We start from the raw sequence: 16,309 nt of genomic DNA on the forward strand, positions 1-16,309 counted from the left end.
ATTGTACAAGCGCTGCAGTGGTTGGAAAGGGGTTATTGAGGCGATTCAAAAAGGAATGACGACCTGAGTGTGTGAAAAGCGGTGGCGGCGGACACGCAAGGGCGGCTGTAGTCAATCGAGCTGCGCTGGACTCAAATAGCTGACAGTTTGAAGAGAATACAAAAGTGAATGGAAAATGGTCATGGGTATTCACAGTTATTTTGCAGTGGTGCAGTGCCAGGCGTCGTGTCGGTGTTGTGAAGAAGCGATGGGTTGCTCACCCCCGTCTGCTGTTGCGCACGCGCCCTGACATCATTACCGGTCCCACTCGCTCCGTCCTTCCTGCCTCCCTCTCGCCATCTTGCCTCCTGTGGCCCCCACGATATCAAAATCCAGACCCTCTGGCCATTTCAGACGCCTGCCCCCGATACCCGCGCAGATGATCCCACGAAGCCTACTCCAGCTGCCAGCTTCACGTATGACGACATGTTCGCGATGCTGCGCAGGGGGCTGTGTGGCCGCACGCGCTTGAGCTGAGGCGCACCCCTTCACGGCCACGAGACGCGACAGGGGCTCAGCAGCGCAATCGTCGCTCTGATGATCTAGATTCCCGTGCGACGCATTCGATATGACGTCGGTCGAAGCTCTGGATATACCAAAATGTCGGACAGAGCTGCCGTGCTCTAACGGGCTCCTATACCATAGGGCTGCAGACGGGTCCAGACCGCCATTATCGTGACCGCAGGACCTGGGTATGATGTCGTTGTGGTGTGGCTACGGTCGATCAGGCTCACTTGTGCGCAAGGCATCTACTCTACGGTGTGCTTGTCGTGCCAGAGAGGGTAAGATGAGGGAGGTGGAGAGTTTATGATCTCGATGGGAGAGATCTGGACCCTTTAGACCATGCTACGTCGTTGAAGACTGCGTTGGGTATACTGCGCGTTGCGCTGACGTCCAGTATACAAAGGTAAGCGTTGTACACTGACATGGCGGATGCTATCACTATCAGATACATCACATTCAAACTCTCACTACGCAATCAGCACTTTACAAGTCTTCTCACTTCCACATGCGCGAACCAAGACACACGTCGTCCAAATCGATCGAATCGGACGAGCAAATCCCCCCGAGCCTACCTCCGAACGCCGACCTCAGTATCACAATGACACTTGAGAGTAAACCCCAGCGCTGTACGAAGAAGCATCGCGCGATCAAGCGGCCTGACGGTATCATTGTCGAGCATCCCCGGTATCGACCAGCAGGCACACCGCAGAAGCCCACAAGGAGTCCCGAACGGAACTTGATCTCATTAGATCACGTCGATACACAACGAAAGCACATACAAAGAGCAGGTCCGAACAGTATGGAGCACGACCTTATGGGTATACGCACGGGCATGGACATGGACATCTCTGTTCGCGCCGTGCCCGTCGATGCTATGGGCAGTGACAGCTACACTAGACTGGGGAGAGGGAGGGGAGGATACAATGAGGTTGCGCGCGAGCTCACACCTGTTCATGTCATGGCAAACGGGTGCAAACAGCAGTCATATGCCGGCTTTAATCCTATGGCTCGCTTCCTTAGCGAGCGAGGGCCCTGGAGTCCTCACTCTTCTCGAGAAGATACAGCAAAAGACCATGGATCCTACTCGGCTGCGGCTTCCTCAGTGCCAGGATCAAAAAGGAAGGTGCTGTGGTGACTATCGGATCCACCTTCTCGGGCTCACGTCTACGCAAGCCATTGCAGACGAGGTATATTATCCGGTGGCCGTGTGCTTGGTGTGTCTCGTTTAGACACTCACAGTCGGAACCCGAGTGCCGAACCGATGGCCGATGGTTGTCTGAATTGTGGTTGCGATGCCGAGGATTACGACTGCAGGACGGGCCGGGGAATGGATGGAGCAGCGTCAAGCGATCACACATGTGCATCTTTCCAGACAAACGCCCGTAGTAATACGAGCGAGCATGCTGATTGTGTCGCCACCGAGTATATCGGCCAATTCGTAGCCCTGTTACTGTTTCACTCTAACACTTGCTTGATCTTGCCATGCGCAGCGTCACTACCACGCTTGCCGCAGCACCGATGAGCTATGATCCATGATGCGCCAGGCGTCGCCAATCCTGCAGCAGTACCTTTCTGGAATGCAGGCTCCACATAAGAGCTGTGGCGCGCTCGTTTTGCGACTGCATTCATTATCTATATCAGGGTTGCCCTCAACCCCTTCTCAGCGCGGCGAAACCCGAGAAGGCCATAAAACCCTGCGCTACTCACTGCAGTCACCAGTCGTATTTCTCCAGCAAGATGGCGGTACTTGATGTCCTCCAGCGGTTTTCAGATATCAACCCCCTCTTCTTCGCGATAGTCGGGCTAGCCTTGACAGCATGCGCTATTGGCGCACTGTCCTACTCGCATCGCGTCCCTAAGAATGCGCCACCTCAAGTCAAAGACGATCTTCCAGTCGTCGGAGCTCTTGGTTTCTGGACCCGAAGATGGGAATGGTGAAGCGAGCGACGCGACCAGTCCAAGACGGGAACCTTCTCTTTCCATGCTGGGCCGAACATGATTGTTGCGCTTTCAGGAGATAAAGGGCGCCAGCTGTTCTTCGAGTCGAAAGATCTGGGCTTCACCGAAGGATATGCTGTGTTGTTCGGTAACTCGCCCAAAGTTTCCAGGACCATCACCGCCGAGGATAACAATCTCAGCTTCAGCGCCATGTTCCATCGCCGTCTTAATTTCTTCTTGAAGAACGACCAATTCCGTCGCAAGCTGCCTATCTTGATATCCGACACAAAGCAAGCTCTCGAAGCCATCAAGAATGAGCCCAGTGGCCGCACCAATCCCTTTGAGAGCCTGTACCGGATCGTCTTCCGTCTCACCATCCGCATGGTAGGCGCTACTGAGATTGCCGAAGACCCTCAGATGCTGGAGGAGGTTCTAAAGATGTTTGAGACGATTGAAAGCAGCTCTACCGCTACGTCAGTCTTGTTTCCGAAGCTCCCTTTACCGGCTCTCTTGAAACGGAACTGGGCAGGAGCGCAACTGTATGTGATGATCGACAAAATCATCAAGAAGCGTGCGTCAAGCGACGAGAAGCACGATGATGCGCTGCAGTACTTGCTGGATCAGGGTGATCGCGCCGAGAGAGTCGCTCAGTTCGTCGTTGGAGCGTTGTTCGCCGGTCTACTCAACAGCGGTATAAATGTAGCCTGGGTAAGTAAATCCAAGCCTCCTTATACCTTGCACCGACAGAATATAAGCTAATGTCAACTAGGTAATGTCCTATCTCGCCACCTCACCCGAGTGGCTCGCCAGAGCGAACGACGAAGTCCGCAGTAATGCGGCGAGGTACGCTAAGAACCCGACCGCACCCTTGCTCCAGCAGCTCGACGACGTACCTATAGAGGCATGGGAGGGCGAGTTCCCAGTCATCGACATGTGCCTGCGAGACTCCCTACGTCTGAACCTGCTCGGCACGGCCTTCAGGCGGAACATCAGCGGCAAGAACATACCCACGGGCAACGGCGACGAAGTCATACCACCCGGCGCATTCGTTACATACGCCCCGGGCGACATACACTACGATCCAGAGATCTATCCCGACCCACAGAAGTGGGATCCGGCTCGATACATGCCAGATCGTGCGGAGGACAAGAAGAAGTCAGCACATGGCTTCCTTGGCTGGGGGTCAGGACGGCATCCGTGTTTGGGCATGCGCTTTGCGAAACTCGAGCAGAACATCATCACGGCGTACTTTATTGCTACTTTTGACTTCAAACTTGAAGATGAGAGTGGCAATGTGCTTGCTGTCGCCCCTTTGGTTGACCGCAATGGGCATTCGGCGCATAAGCCCAAGGAGCTGCAGTTCCTTAGGGTTACAACTAAGGAGACGTAGGTAGTATAAAGTCGGTAATTTGATGGATGAATGTGTTTTAGGAAGAGTACATCCCATCGCCGCTGTCGGTCTTGGGCATGTGAGTGCCGTCTTTTAGGGTGGAGGTGACATGACGCACCGGGATGCGACGCGATACTGCAATATCGAGCAAGGTTTGAAGCAACACGAAATGAACATCCTTATACCCACGCGTGCGCGTAGCTATCGTTCCTTATCTTGGTAGGGCATGCGCGTCAATGGAAAGAGCATTGGAACGAGTCACCTGCTTGTATACTAGCGGCTTGGCGCGGACGTGTCACACCCTCCTTGCACCTCAGTCAACGAGCAGCCACGGTACACATGTTGCGCAATACACTTTCTTTACATTTAAGCTACGAGGCGAAGACATTCTTTCACAGTCTAGGGAGGTTGTTCAAGTGATACCCCACTACATTCACTCGATTACGTCACCCGATAACTGACCATATGCAGGTACCGCGGTAGCCGCCCTTGTGACTGACCCACAGTACTCACATGCACCCATGGATATTTGTCAGAATATCAATATACCAGCGCGATAATCTGTGCTTCAACTCAACCACCCAAACCACATCTCACCCTCTTCATACCGCGATGGCGCCGATGACGCCACTCAGCTCTAGTCCCAGGAAGCGACGCGTAGCGAGTCCCGCAAACGGAATTAAGACACCACCTCTCTCGCGGGAAGCCGCGATACCAGAATTCAGCCCCGAAGACTCCCAAGATGGCGACCAGCACGATACATCTGCGCTGTTGGACGAAGTCGACACCCACCTTGTCCAAAACAACGGAATGCTCCGCCTTCCATCCGAACTCCTTGAAATGGTAGCTTCCAACATGCTCGGCACTGCGCACATCTTTAATCTTGGACTGGTCAACAAACGTCTTGGAGAAATTGTTCAAGAGACCATCGTGCGAGAGCTGATCGTGTCGGGGAGGAACATCAAAGGCTTCTTGCGAATGCTTAGCTATCAGCCGAAACTCCTTAGCAAGGTACTCAGTATCATTCTTGGGGATTTCGGGTGCAGTCACCACGTAGGCTGTTTCTGCGCGAATGAAAACGGTCCCGACCTGGACATACTGGAAGGTCTTGGCGCAGCCATCTCTACGACTACTGGACATACCCCGGACTGGAGCCGGGTTTGGGAGAGCAACGCCTCAGTCGGCACCATATGGAGGAAGGAACCAGCGCTTTACCTTAATCTTCTCGCGATGTCGTGTCCCAACATCAAATCGGTGACTGTCCAGCTACCGGAAGTGAGGCCATTTTTCTCCAGCCAACCGCCACGTTCACTTCAGCGGGCACCTCTAGTCTTTCCAGCTCTGAATCTTGAGATGCTACCCCGTGCTCCATTTCAAGGGCCAGCGTTACCACTGTTCCAGGCCAAGCTCGAAGCTCTCACAATCGCGGAGAACACCAGATGGAAAGGGCCGCCCACCATCGAGGTTCTTGAGTCGCACGATGCCAAATGGAGGAGTATGGGATCGCACATAATCACGCTGGCGGATTTCGCAAGATTGAAGCGGCTTGACATACCCATGGGCATTCTTGGGCGCCCGGACGACATAGTCTTCTCTTTTGCAGCCAAATCTGATGCAGCACGTGTCAATGATGCGCTTCCGGCTAAAAAGACTTTAGCAGAGGCACGCTCCAAAGTCATACCACTCACTATCCAACACCTTCGCCTGCGCTCGTGTAACAAATGGACATTTGCTCTTTTGCAAAGAATAAACGAAATTCCCGTGGGCGACCTGAGACTCAAGCACGTTGAGCTATATTTCAACACGCCGTGTAAACAACTCATCATACTGTGCAACGCTTTCGATCTGGGTCGGCTGGATTACCTTGACCTACTTACAAGCCTCGGTCGCAAAGGCATCAAAGTGACCTTCCATAGTGGGTCCCAAGAGGTAACCGGCGACATGCGCCAAGAACTCGAGGCTTTTTATCGTTTACGGCCTCTGGAAATGTGGCGCTGTTCAGGGTCATCAGCGCCATTCTCCGAGTGGGCTCCAGAAGCAAGCAGACAACCCCAACCGGCCTTTGGCGTCAGGGTGTTCTTACGTCACGCTGACCACCACTCGCAACTCCTGAACAGCCCCACATTTGATTTGAGGTTGTGGATACAGAGTGCATTCTTTCATGGTATCAGGAGCAGCAAGTGGGATCCGCAGCTTCAAGGACCAAACAAGAAGCAAGCGACAATCGACTCTAGTGGATGGGCTGACAGGGCTCTGGGGAAGCGTGCGTTCAGGCGACGGCTTTCGCCATTACTGAGTGAGTTTGGTATTGGTGCGATACTGACATAAGACTAACGCGCGTGGCAGATCTGGACACTTTCCAGTTCACTCTCCGCTTCGAGCAGAGACTTGCGCCCCTCGCTAAAGAGACTCTATTCCTTGGTGCAAGCTTTACCAGCACGGAGAGTACGAACGCACAGTCTCCAGAACAATACAGAGACTCGACCAAGAAATCGTGTGCGAAAGAAGAGCAGACAAAGCGGTCCAAGAGAGCTGAGTTCACCGAGCCTGCATCATACATTACCGATAAGGCGCAGGGCTTGGACGAGGACATAGAACGCCTGCATTTAGAATCTGTCAGTATCCCCATGGCCGCCGAGTTCAGTGAGATACTGTGGGCTAGCGTTGCTTGGAAGATACTGCTGCAACCGAAGAAAGGGTTATGCTACAAGGACTGTTCATATTGTCTGGGTGGTACGTAATGATTAGATAAAGATGGACAGTATACGCCATGGGCTAGGTTTCTGAGCCGGCCTGTCTCTGCATATGTTCAGGGTGGATCATCGATCTGTGAAAGATTCTAGATAGTATTCGTAGTAGTCTGGGAAGAACAGTGGGCATGAGATGGGCTGAAGTCATCAGCTGCATCTGCTCGCTGCAAAGATCGGACGTGGAAGACACAAACACGTGACACAACCGTGCGCTTCTTCCAAACTTCCAAAATTCGGTCACCCCGCACTCGATGTGACCCAATCCATACGGTAGCGCAAGCTCATTCGTATATTCTGGCAGCTTGTTATCCGTCGATGATACCCTATCGCTGCCTGTGCGCCAGTCAACCACTCATCACCGCTGCCTAATTAGACATCTCAGCCTCGCGCCTACCCCACCATATTGCCGCCCGCGCGATCCTTGCTCCAGCCCGAATTTCTCTAGCTTGCCCATCATGTTCCGACCATCCGCGTTCTCACATTCACCTCGCACACCTAAGACCATCGGCGATCTTCCCGAAGAACTACTTCTCAACATCAGCGCACAGTTCACGGAGTTAAGTCGCAACCGGGATCTTGCAAGTCTCGCGCTCGTATCGAAGAGATGGCGGCCTGTCGCGCAAGAATGGCTACTCAAAGAACCAAGGTTCAATCTCGCATTCATCGATCGGTACATGTCAGAACTGGGCTACAGGTCGCACCTGCTCGGCCAGGTCAAGAGCTTGGAGATTTGGAGTAAGAGTGAAGGCAGGACAACCAGAACTCAACATACTACTCGTACTGGGGTACAAGTATATCTCACCCAATCCAAGTACAATGCGCTACCTGCTCCGGATTACATAAGGCAGGACGCTGAGTTTCTGGAAGCATGCGGGGTCATGATCAATCACTTCGCTACCAACAAGCGACATGCAAAGGATTGGCTAGAGGCCATCAGAGATGACATCGTCCCTGCATTATTCGCCGTCCTTATCTGTGCTCTACCCAATCTACGCGAGTTGAAGCTCGGCGATACATGGCTCATGGACTTTCCTCTCTTCGCGAGTACACGGTCTGCATCCGCTCGCGCAAGCTATACACTACCATACGAGTGGAAGCACAAGTTCTTGCTTGGAGCGCTGACAGCCAAGTTACCGCATTTGACAGTTCTTGAGATACCGAGCGACATGACAGCGATAAGGTACTCCCACAGCGTGACTACGGTCTTCGACCTCCGCCGCTTCGAGAGCCTGAGGGAAGTCGGTCTGACTATGAAGGCGATACAAGGCCATGGAATCATACGACAAGGACTGCCAATTACGGATCCGGCGGAGATCTTCCCGAAGACGCTGGAAGTCCTGCGCATCAGCGAGGCGACGCACATCACAGCCAACTTCCTAAATACGCTCTGTCTCGCTAAGAAAAAGCTCCACCTACCCAACCTCACGCGCATGGAAGCCTATCATATGGAACATCTAGACAACACCAGATTCAGCGCCGAACTAGACAACTGTCTAGATCCAATCGAAGACGTACGCAGGATATGTCGCGATGCTGAGATTGCGGTGTATCTCTACTTCCCGCCGTGGACTATGTCGACATGGGAGTCGGATGGTGGTACGCCGTGGCAAATGAAGGCCGAGCCGGATGTGCTACATCGTGCGGAGTACGTGTGCTGGAAGAAAGCGATGGGACCTTTTGGTGTGCATCAGGATCCGATGGATAGGGTGGAGGTTGAGTGGGATGCTGATGGAGATGCGGTTATGATCTAGCGTGTTAGAGGATACGTGTACAGGGTGAAGGATGATGTGCGGTAAATATGTAGCTACCGAGGTACTTTTGTCAATCGACAGGGCCTTCGTGTTTGTGTAGTACGGCAGTAGGAAACAAGCAGTCTTGCTCGCATGTAAAGAGCTCGCGCAAATTAATCCGCTCTGAATAGAGCTACCAGCTGCCATTGCAATATGGTTGTGCGCAATAGCTGCGAAGTGGAATAGAGAGATGTTGCGTGACGCTTGCCCTTCCCCTATCTTTGTCTATGCCGAATCAGGTATAGCCTGCTCCAAATTGCGGCCCTGGAGGCCTAATGTCCCGCGGGGCCGAGTTCACAGCTCTGTGTCTGCCTGATTTGAGGACACACACACACACATTGGTTTGTCACGAGCAACGGAGGAAAGAACCGCACACCTATTAATGCGCTTGTTAAGTACTACTACTACTAGGTCTATTCTAGCCTGTTCTAACCTTAATATTTAAGTATATAGGCTATTCTTTTTCTATAAAGTAGAACTATAATTTAATTAATAGTACTTTAGATATATTTTTATAAACTATAAAGCTCTTTTAGCTATATTATAGTTACGTAAGTAGTAGTAAGTATAAAAGTAATATACTAAACTAATCTCTTCTTCTCTATCTATTATATTACTTAGTTATAACTACTTTTAATAAATATATTATTTTATCTATTAATAGTAGAGCTACTAAAGGCACTATAATTAATTTTTTAACTATAATATAGAAGAAGTAGATTCTTCTTTATAAAGAAGTAAACCTTACTTCTTTTAATCTTATTTAGAAGGCTAGAGCCTAGTTTATACTTCTTATTACTAAAAAGTAAAGAAACTTTTAAAATAGTAAGTACTACTTTAAAAGCTATATAACTAAGTTAATAAGTATAGCTTTAAATAATAGTTTTAGCTAAGATCTTTTTTAAGCTTACTTAATAAGGCTAAATAAGCTATTAAAGAAAAATAAAAATTAGACTAACTATAAAAAGTAATACCTTAACTTAGATTATATACTAAGAGAAATCTAAAAACTATAAGACTAAGTATAAAAAGATAGTAAAAGTAGGCGTAAGAGTATATAACTGTAGGTGCTTTTGTATAACTAGGTTTTAGCTCTTAGCTAAAATAGGAGATGTAAACATCTCTAAGCAGCTGTACTGCTAGTTAAAACGCTTGTCAAGTAGAGAAAGCGCTTGGAAATACCAACTTCTGTGCGAGCTGAATCACGATCCCCACAGTCAGATCTGAAAATACATTTCCACTTCCATCCTCCACCCACTACGATCAAATGGCACCAGCGCGGAGGGATTGGTGCGACTCCGATGACTCCGACGACTCCATGGCTCAGTGCTTTGATTACCTGCGCATCGACTCATCCTCGGCTTCCGCCTCATCACCAACGCGAATACCAAATGACAGCCAACTTCTGAGTTTGCCCAACGAACTGCTGTTGCGAATAGTAGAATACCTTGCGCCTACCAAGGGTTTGCTCATGATTCAAGGGTATGGTGATCGCCCGTATGTGAGCAGAATCGGGGCAGTCCGAGAAGTGGCACAAGAAACCGAGCAGGCGCGTTGGAGGCATGGGGCAGAAGTCCAGAGTATACTTTTTACGAGTCTGACATGCAAGCGGCTGCTCCCAATAGCCCAGGCCATTTTGTATCGCGACGTTTCCCTACCTCAGCCATACCGCTCGCGGTTGCTGAAGACGAGGGCCCCTTCTTTCTTGGCGCCCTTTCTACGTACGATAACCCATCGGCCAGAGCTTGGCATCCGTGTGCGCAGCCTGGCAGTTTGGTTCTGGCACGAGTCGCCAGCTAGGATTCCATACGACTACGAGAAAGACCGGCTCTGCAATTGTGGTAGCTGTGAGAAGAATCTGGGTAACATTGCTGAGTTACTCCAGCTATCGGTGGAGGAGAAGGAGTCGTTCATGAAGAACTTCAGATCTCCTTCAGAGGCCGCAGTGTGCGGCCTCATTCTTGCGGCACTTCCCAAACTTCAGACCGTGGCACTGTACACAAGACGTTCTTTTGTAGAATCTCAAAATCCCGAAGTTCGCTTCTGGGATTTAGCGTTCGACCTCACACCTTTGAAACAGGGTTTGTCACCCGCCAGGATATCGTCACTCGCACTTTCCACTGGGTTTGAAGGTCTCAGCGCGATTCCTTTTTCCACTCTCACTAACCTCACTCTCCAGTACGGTAGAGGTGCAGCATTCCCAATCGTGCACGAGGGCTGCTGGGTTAACGTCAATACCCTCAAAATCATAAACACAAGAGGAAAATTCTTCAGGGGCGACGGGGGAGAGTTTGCACGGAACCTGCAAGCCCTCATAAAGAGTTTCTCCAATCTGCGGATCCTCGGAGTCGAGTCTGGCCCAACCCTGAACTATTACCCTGTCCTGGCGGGTGTGGATACCCTCGCAATTCATCAAGCGGATCATGATACTCTGGACTCACTAGACAACTATCTTATGGGCCAATTTGCGCCTCTGAAAGATCTAAGACGGTTAGAGGTGCATTGGCGCGGCGATTTGGCACCGCCTGATCATGTAGTGGCAAAATTTCCGAATATAGCGAAGAGGGCGGGGATTCCTATTGTCACTCTAGCTGATGGAGAGATCTGCGAGATCTTCGAATGAATACTGAGACTGTCTTAGGCAAAGTGCTTCAGTGTTTTACTGGCTTGGAAACATAAGATCAAATGCAACGAATGTCAACATCGAAAAGCACTAGAGCATAAGGCCCTAGTGAGATATTAGCGAAGCATTAGTTGTAGACAGTGTATTGCATCTATCAAAGTCTGAATGAGCGACGTGTTAAACAGCAAAACTACGTATCGATACAAACATTACCTCGATAGTCCTTTCTCCTCAGTAAAGAATGAATGCCCAGCTTTTGAACCACTCTTATCCGCTTCGCCATTGCATTACATTTACTTAAGAACCTGGAGCCTGTACACAGTGATGATTGCCAATGCAATGCGTGCAGCACACCCTCGTCTCACCCGGAGGCGCATTCGTCCCGCAAGGAGACCAAGCGGGCAAGCACTGCGGCGGCGGCGGCGGCGTGCAAAATGTCAGTTCCAAATCCGTCTCAGCCCCACAGACCTTAATCTGACTACCCGCAGGTGGCTCGCCTGAAGCCCATACAATGCTTTCGCAGGTAGCATCCGTTGGCTTGAGTGTCAAGGACTTGCCGGAAAAGCCATCACCGAAGATGTCGCTCATATCGTACCAGACCTGGTTGACGTCGAGACTGTAGGCGAAGATGGTCTGGCTGACGTTGGGCTTGGAGATTCCGCCTTCGATGGGGGAGATCTTGAGGGCGATGCCACCGGATCTGGGGTCAGTGCGGAAGGGCTCGCTGTACGATGATTCGGGGTAGATTATGTTCTGGTCGCTTATGCTGTTGCCAACAGACCAGAGGTAGATTGGATCGGTGCAGTGGTTGGTCACGATGGCGCGACCGGCGGCATTGACGCACGCGGCCAGTGCAGTGAGGGTAAGTGCGTTGAAGAGCATTTTGAAGAGTGTTGCCGATTGAAGACCGAGTTTGAGATTGAAGGTGGACAGTTGATGCGAGGACAACTGTGACAGCTCTCTTATACTGTTACTATACTTCATGCACAACGTGGCCGTGACTGATCCTCGTATCTGCAGCAACCCTTTCGCTACTTTTGTCTACATCCCACGAGGATCATTACACCGGTGCGACCGAGTAACCGACAGCAAACGAAGTTCTTCCTTAGAGTATTGGTGGCGATCATCCATGATTGGCCAGCTATTTTCGGCCTCCAATGATGCGCGCCGGCATGCAGATACCAATCACATGGTCCCACGTCTGGAGGTACGCTTATTGGTGTCAGCTGAGGCATTCTCACGCTACGTGAGGCGTACCAGCCGTTTGGGTATGGGCTTTGTACACTAAGACAGCTCGTATATTACGGTAGGCTAAAACACAATGGCGTGTAGCAGTGACCGGATAGCGGGTACCAGTAGGAAAGACCGGGGACGTGAAACCATATCGGTCTCTTCGTATCATAAGTATAAAATGAGATGTTGGATATACGAGTGTTACACGTTGGCTGTTGCAGAGCTTCTTGCCTGGACTGGGCGAGAGTGAAATGACACCGCTCAGCTGAGCTGGAGATCTCGTCACACTGGTGTATATTAACTTTACGATGCTCATGGTATCTCATTGACATTGTTGACCGCCTTGGTTGGCGTAGCGTTCACAGCTTCACGCTTCTTCCTGCTCATCTCGTAGACCATTTTCCTCAAACGGTTGATACTACCCAGTGGCTGATGTGCTACCAGTCCATCCCATGGGTTCAGTTTCATCATGTCCTCCCAGAAGACTCTTCGTTGGGCGCTCAACGCATCCTGAGGTGGGAATTCAACTGTTGCGATGGTCTGATATGGCGCCGTAGCTTCGTCCCATACCACTGAGCCGTCTTCGGTCGGGTGATGAGCAGGTGAAGTACCGAGCTGAATCTGCACTTGACATCAGCAAAAGCGACAACAATTAGGCGTTGTCGAGACGGATTTTAACTCGTATTTGGCGCCATTATCAGCAAAGTACTCCAACAGCCAATCACGAAGTGCCTCTCGCGAGTCACTACCTTTGACTTTCTCCTCTCGTTGCTTCATATCGTCGAGTACTGGGAAGAGCGCCATGTGGCCATACCATTCGCCAAAACGAAATGCACTCTGAGTGTAGAACGAGTGGCTGACTATGTTCGTATTCGGGAGCATACCTAGCGCAATGAGTCAAGACGAATATCATCCAGAAACAGCACGTAGCCTACCAGGCGCACTTTGCTTGATAGCGTCTGTCCTTAGTTTTGTCGCTGCGGCCAGCTTCAAGGGACTGTCAAAGTACTTCTCCCTCAGTTCCATGATCTCAAGACAAGTATCGATATCGGTCAACTCGATCGACGGAGCGTTATTGAAGAACACATCCTGCGTACTGGCCTCAGGGTCAGAGCTTTGGAGCTGCTCACCCTGCACACCGAATACTCGCATTCCCAAACCGCGAGGCCCTGGCTGCTGGTCTGCTTGAAGAAAGACAGGTTCATTAGCATATCGTGCCGCGACATCGTAGATCTTGCCGGGTGTCTTGAAAAGGCCTTGTTGTAGGTGGGCCGGCAGGTCCGGAAGCACGGTCATTTTGCCTTTGACAATACCCTGCGTCTTGACGTGCGTCGCTCGAAAAGCATGTCGATGCTGATCGAAGTTGTGCTGCTGCATCCTGTTCATCGTCTCTCCAATCTTCCTAGCGGTCTCATCTTCGTTGGGTTTCGGCGTCTCCACCCCCGGCGCATCCCAGCGAAGGTAGGAGTCGTTTGGCGGAGCTGAAGAAAGAGCGCGTTTTGCGCTATCGTATACATCAGAAAGCGACATCTCAAAATCTAGTAATGAATGAATGCCCAGGGCCAAGGGTTGGCTTTGCATGGGTCTGAGTCGCGATCGTGAATGCTGCACTAGGCCGCGACGTCATAGATGCATCATCACCGCGGAGGTCCCCAGGGCCCCACATGCCGCGGATAGACGCTAAACATGGCAAAGTTCGGGGGATGGGCAATATTGGCATGGTGAAAACTTCCAGGATGGCTGTAACAGTTGCGTCTGGTGATCTGTGAGGCTCAAGCGTCGACGGGCGCCAAGACCTCTTTCGCTCAACCTGTGCTGAGATCAGCGCGCGCTAAACCCAACTCGGCCTCAGGCATGATGATGCAGGCTTGGAAAAGGCATGACACCTTGACTTTCTCGCTTGGCATCGAGCCAAATCGCATCGAAGAAAATGCCAAATTGACGTCAAGCAATATGGCATTTGCTTCGCTGTCAACGGCCATCCCCCGTCGTCGATAAGACACCATGTCCCCGTCGCGCCCATCATCCTCGCATCCCGAATCAACGACTTCGTTGGTTTCAGGCACCTCCTCTACCGACAACATGACTGCCCGTGCCAGACCCATCAAACGGCGCCCCCGGCCCGCGCAACGAGAAGACTACAACCCCACATATTTGCCATGGAAGAAGCGCTTAGATCACTTTACTTGGTCGTGGTTTGAGTGCACTATGTCCACCGGCGCCATTGCGACACTTCTCGGGCAGCAGCCATACAGCTTCCACGGATTAAAGACCATTGGGAAGATATTCTTCATCTTGGATATCGTTCTGTTCCTTGCGTTTAGCGCATGCATCACCTACCGTTTCATCCACAACCGTGGATCCCTTAAGCTCAGTCTGCACCACCCACACGAAAGCTTCTTCTTCGGCGCATTCTTCGTATCCATCGCACTCATCATCTACTGTATTGAGCTGTACGGAGTGCCATCTTCAGGACCATGGCTCATCAAGACGTTGGAAATACTCTTCTGGTTATACGCGGCCATCGTTATCTTGGTCGCTGTCTTCCAATACCACGTCATTTTCGACCGACGTGAGCTTCCTGTTACCGACGCAATGCCCGCTTGGATCCTGCCGGTATACCCCTTCCTTGTCCTTGGAGTGCTGGGTGGTACACTGTTGAAGAGTCAGCCACCTGGGCCTGGCTTCAACATCTTCGTCGGCAGCGTCACCTTTCAGGGCTTGGGCTGGACTATCGCGTTCCTAATGTTGACCCTATACTTCACGCGCTTGGTTAACAGCAATCTTCCCGAGATACCCAAACGCCCCGGCATGTATGTGGCTGTTGGTCCGGCTGCATACACTGCGAACGCATGCATTTCGCTTGGTATGCAGGCACCGAAACACGTCCCCGAACATCTGCTGGGAATTACATCCTTCCCGGTTGGTGATGCTTTCAAGGCTTTCGGAGTTATCGTGGGAATCTTCTTGTGGTTAATCTCCTTCTGGTTCTCCGCCATCGCCACCATCAGCATTGTCATCAGTGCTAAGGAGTCTCACTTTACCTTGAATCATTGGGGATTCATCTTCCCAAACGCTGGCATGACCATCGCCCTCATATACATCGCCAACGCACTGGACAGTCCAGGCATCAAGGGCGTGTGCAGCGCAATGACCATTGTTTTGGTGATGCTGTGGATATGGGTGGCGGTACTCAATGTGAAGGGTGTGCTACAGAAGAAAGTCTTGTGGCCCGGTATGGATGAAGACATGGAGGACATTGAAGGGCACGGCCACAAGCCGGGCTCAGATCAAGAAGACGGAGATGGGCAAGTGTAGAAAGCTGTTACCATTCTCAGCGATATGATGTATTTAACGAATTGTATAATGATTCCACTGATGGAATGCTTGTTCTGTCACTAGCCAGCTGTCTCTACATAGAGCCAACGTATTGGATGCGATCGCGGCCAACACATCATTCCTTGCCCACAACCCATCTTCGCCACTACACAGTTAACCAAGATACCACCGCGCACCGTGCATGTAGAACAGAATGTCGTACTACAACATCTACCCGGACACAGTCATCGACTACATGATATGCAGCACTTGCGGTACCGAAGCGTTCGCATGGCTAGCCGATGCCTTTTGCTGTCCTGTATGCGGTAGCGACAAGTACAAACATCCAGAACATGCGCATCCGGAGATCGCTTCCAGTTGTGATGAAGCAGATATACAAAGACAGCTTGCGAAAGAGCATTGCGAAGAGATTCGGCGACATTTTGCTGACTTGCAAAAGATACATGGGCAGCTATGGGCTGGGGCTACGATGACGACGCGCGAAAGGAAGAGGAAGCGTTCGCTGAGCGATGACGTGCAGCGTCAGAGGCAATGAGCTAGTTCTGCACGAATCAGGCGAGAGTTGAGAAGGTGAGGTGTTATGCATGTATATATTGCTAAGCGACGTAAAGGGAACTATTTGTAAAAGAACGCTGAATAAGAACCGAATCACTCAACACCGTACGCCCCTAGATACCCATAATACTAATGCATCAAAGTCCAA

The 16,309-nt window shown here is 51.1% G+C and overlaps 5 protein-coding genes across 5 annotated transcripts; 4 read left to right on the top strand and 1 right to left on the bottom strand.

Moving 5' to 3' along the window:
• Positions 1-2,538: 2,538 nt before the first annotated feature.
• Positions 2,539-3,871, top strand: J4E90_005102 (uncharacterized protein; the record flags this gene model as incomplete). The annotated part of the gene is made up of 2 exons (XM_051434660.1): positions 2,539-3,189; positions 3,251-3,871. The coding sequence occupies 2 exons, from the start codon at positions 2,539-2,541 to the stop codon at positions 3,869-3,871; spliced, it is 1,272 nt and encodes a 423-aa protein (XP_051291916.1).
• Positions 3,872-4,483: 612 nt separating this feature from the next.
• J4E90_005103 (uncharacterized protein) lies at positions 4,484-6,612 on the top strand (the record flags this gene model as incomplete). Its single annotated transcript, XM_051434661.1, has 2 exons — positions 4,484-6,134; positions 6,218-6,612. The coding sequence occupies 2 exons, from the start codon at positions 4,484-4,486 to the stop codon at positions 6,610-6,612; spliced, it is 2,046 nt and encodes a 681-aa protein (XP_051291917.1).
• Positions 6,613-7,076: 464 nt separating this feature from the next.
• J4E90_005104 (uncharacterized protein) lies at positions 7,077-8,372 on the top strand (the record flags this gene model as incomplete). Its single annotated transcript, XM_051434662.1, has 1 exon — positions 7,077-8,372. The coding sequence occupies one exon, from the start codon at positions 7,077-7,079 to the stop codon at positions 8,370-8,372; it is 1,296 nt and encodes a 431-aa protein (XP_051291918.1).
• A 2,955-nt stretch (positions 8,373-11,327) lies between these two features.
• On the bottom strand, positions 11,328-11,916 carry J4E90_005105 (uncharacterized protein; the record flags this gene model as incomplete). Its single annotated transcript, XM_051434663.1, has 2 exons — positions 11,328-11,339; positions 11,503-11,916. The coding sequence occupies 2 exons, from the start codon at positions 11,914-11,916 to the stop codon at positions 11,328-11,330; spliced, it is 426 nt and encodes a 141-aa protein (XP_051291919.1).
• Positions 11,917-14,349: 2,433 nt separating this feature from the next.
• On the top strand, positions 14,350-15,585 carry J4E90_005106 (uncharacterized protein; the record flags this gene model as incomplete). The annotated part of the gene is made up of 1 exon (XM_051434664.1): positions 14,350-15,585. One exon carries the CDS (start codon positions 14,350-14,352, stop codon positions 15,583-15,585), a length of 1,236 nt encoding a protein of 411 aa, XP_051291920.1.
• Between the last annotated feature and the right edge of the window lie 724 nt (positions 15,586-16,309).

Source organism: Alternaria incomplexa (assembly GCF_024043165.1).
Source record: "Alternaria incomplexa strain BMP 0042 chromosome Unknown scaffold_6, whole genome shotgun sequence".
NCBI classification, from domain to species: Eukaryota; Fungi; Ascomycota; class Dothideomycetes; order Pleosporales; family Pleosporaceae; genus Alternaria; species Alternaria incomplexa.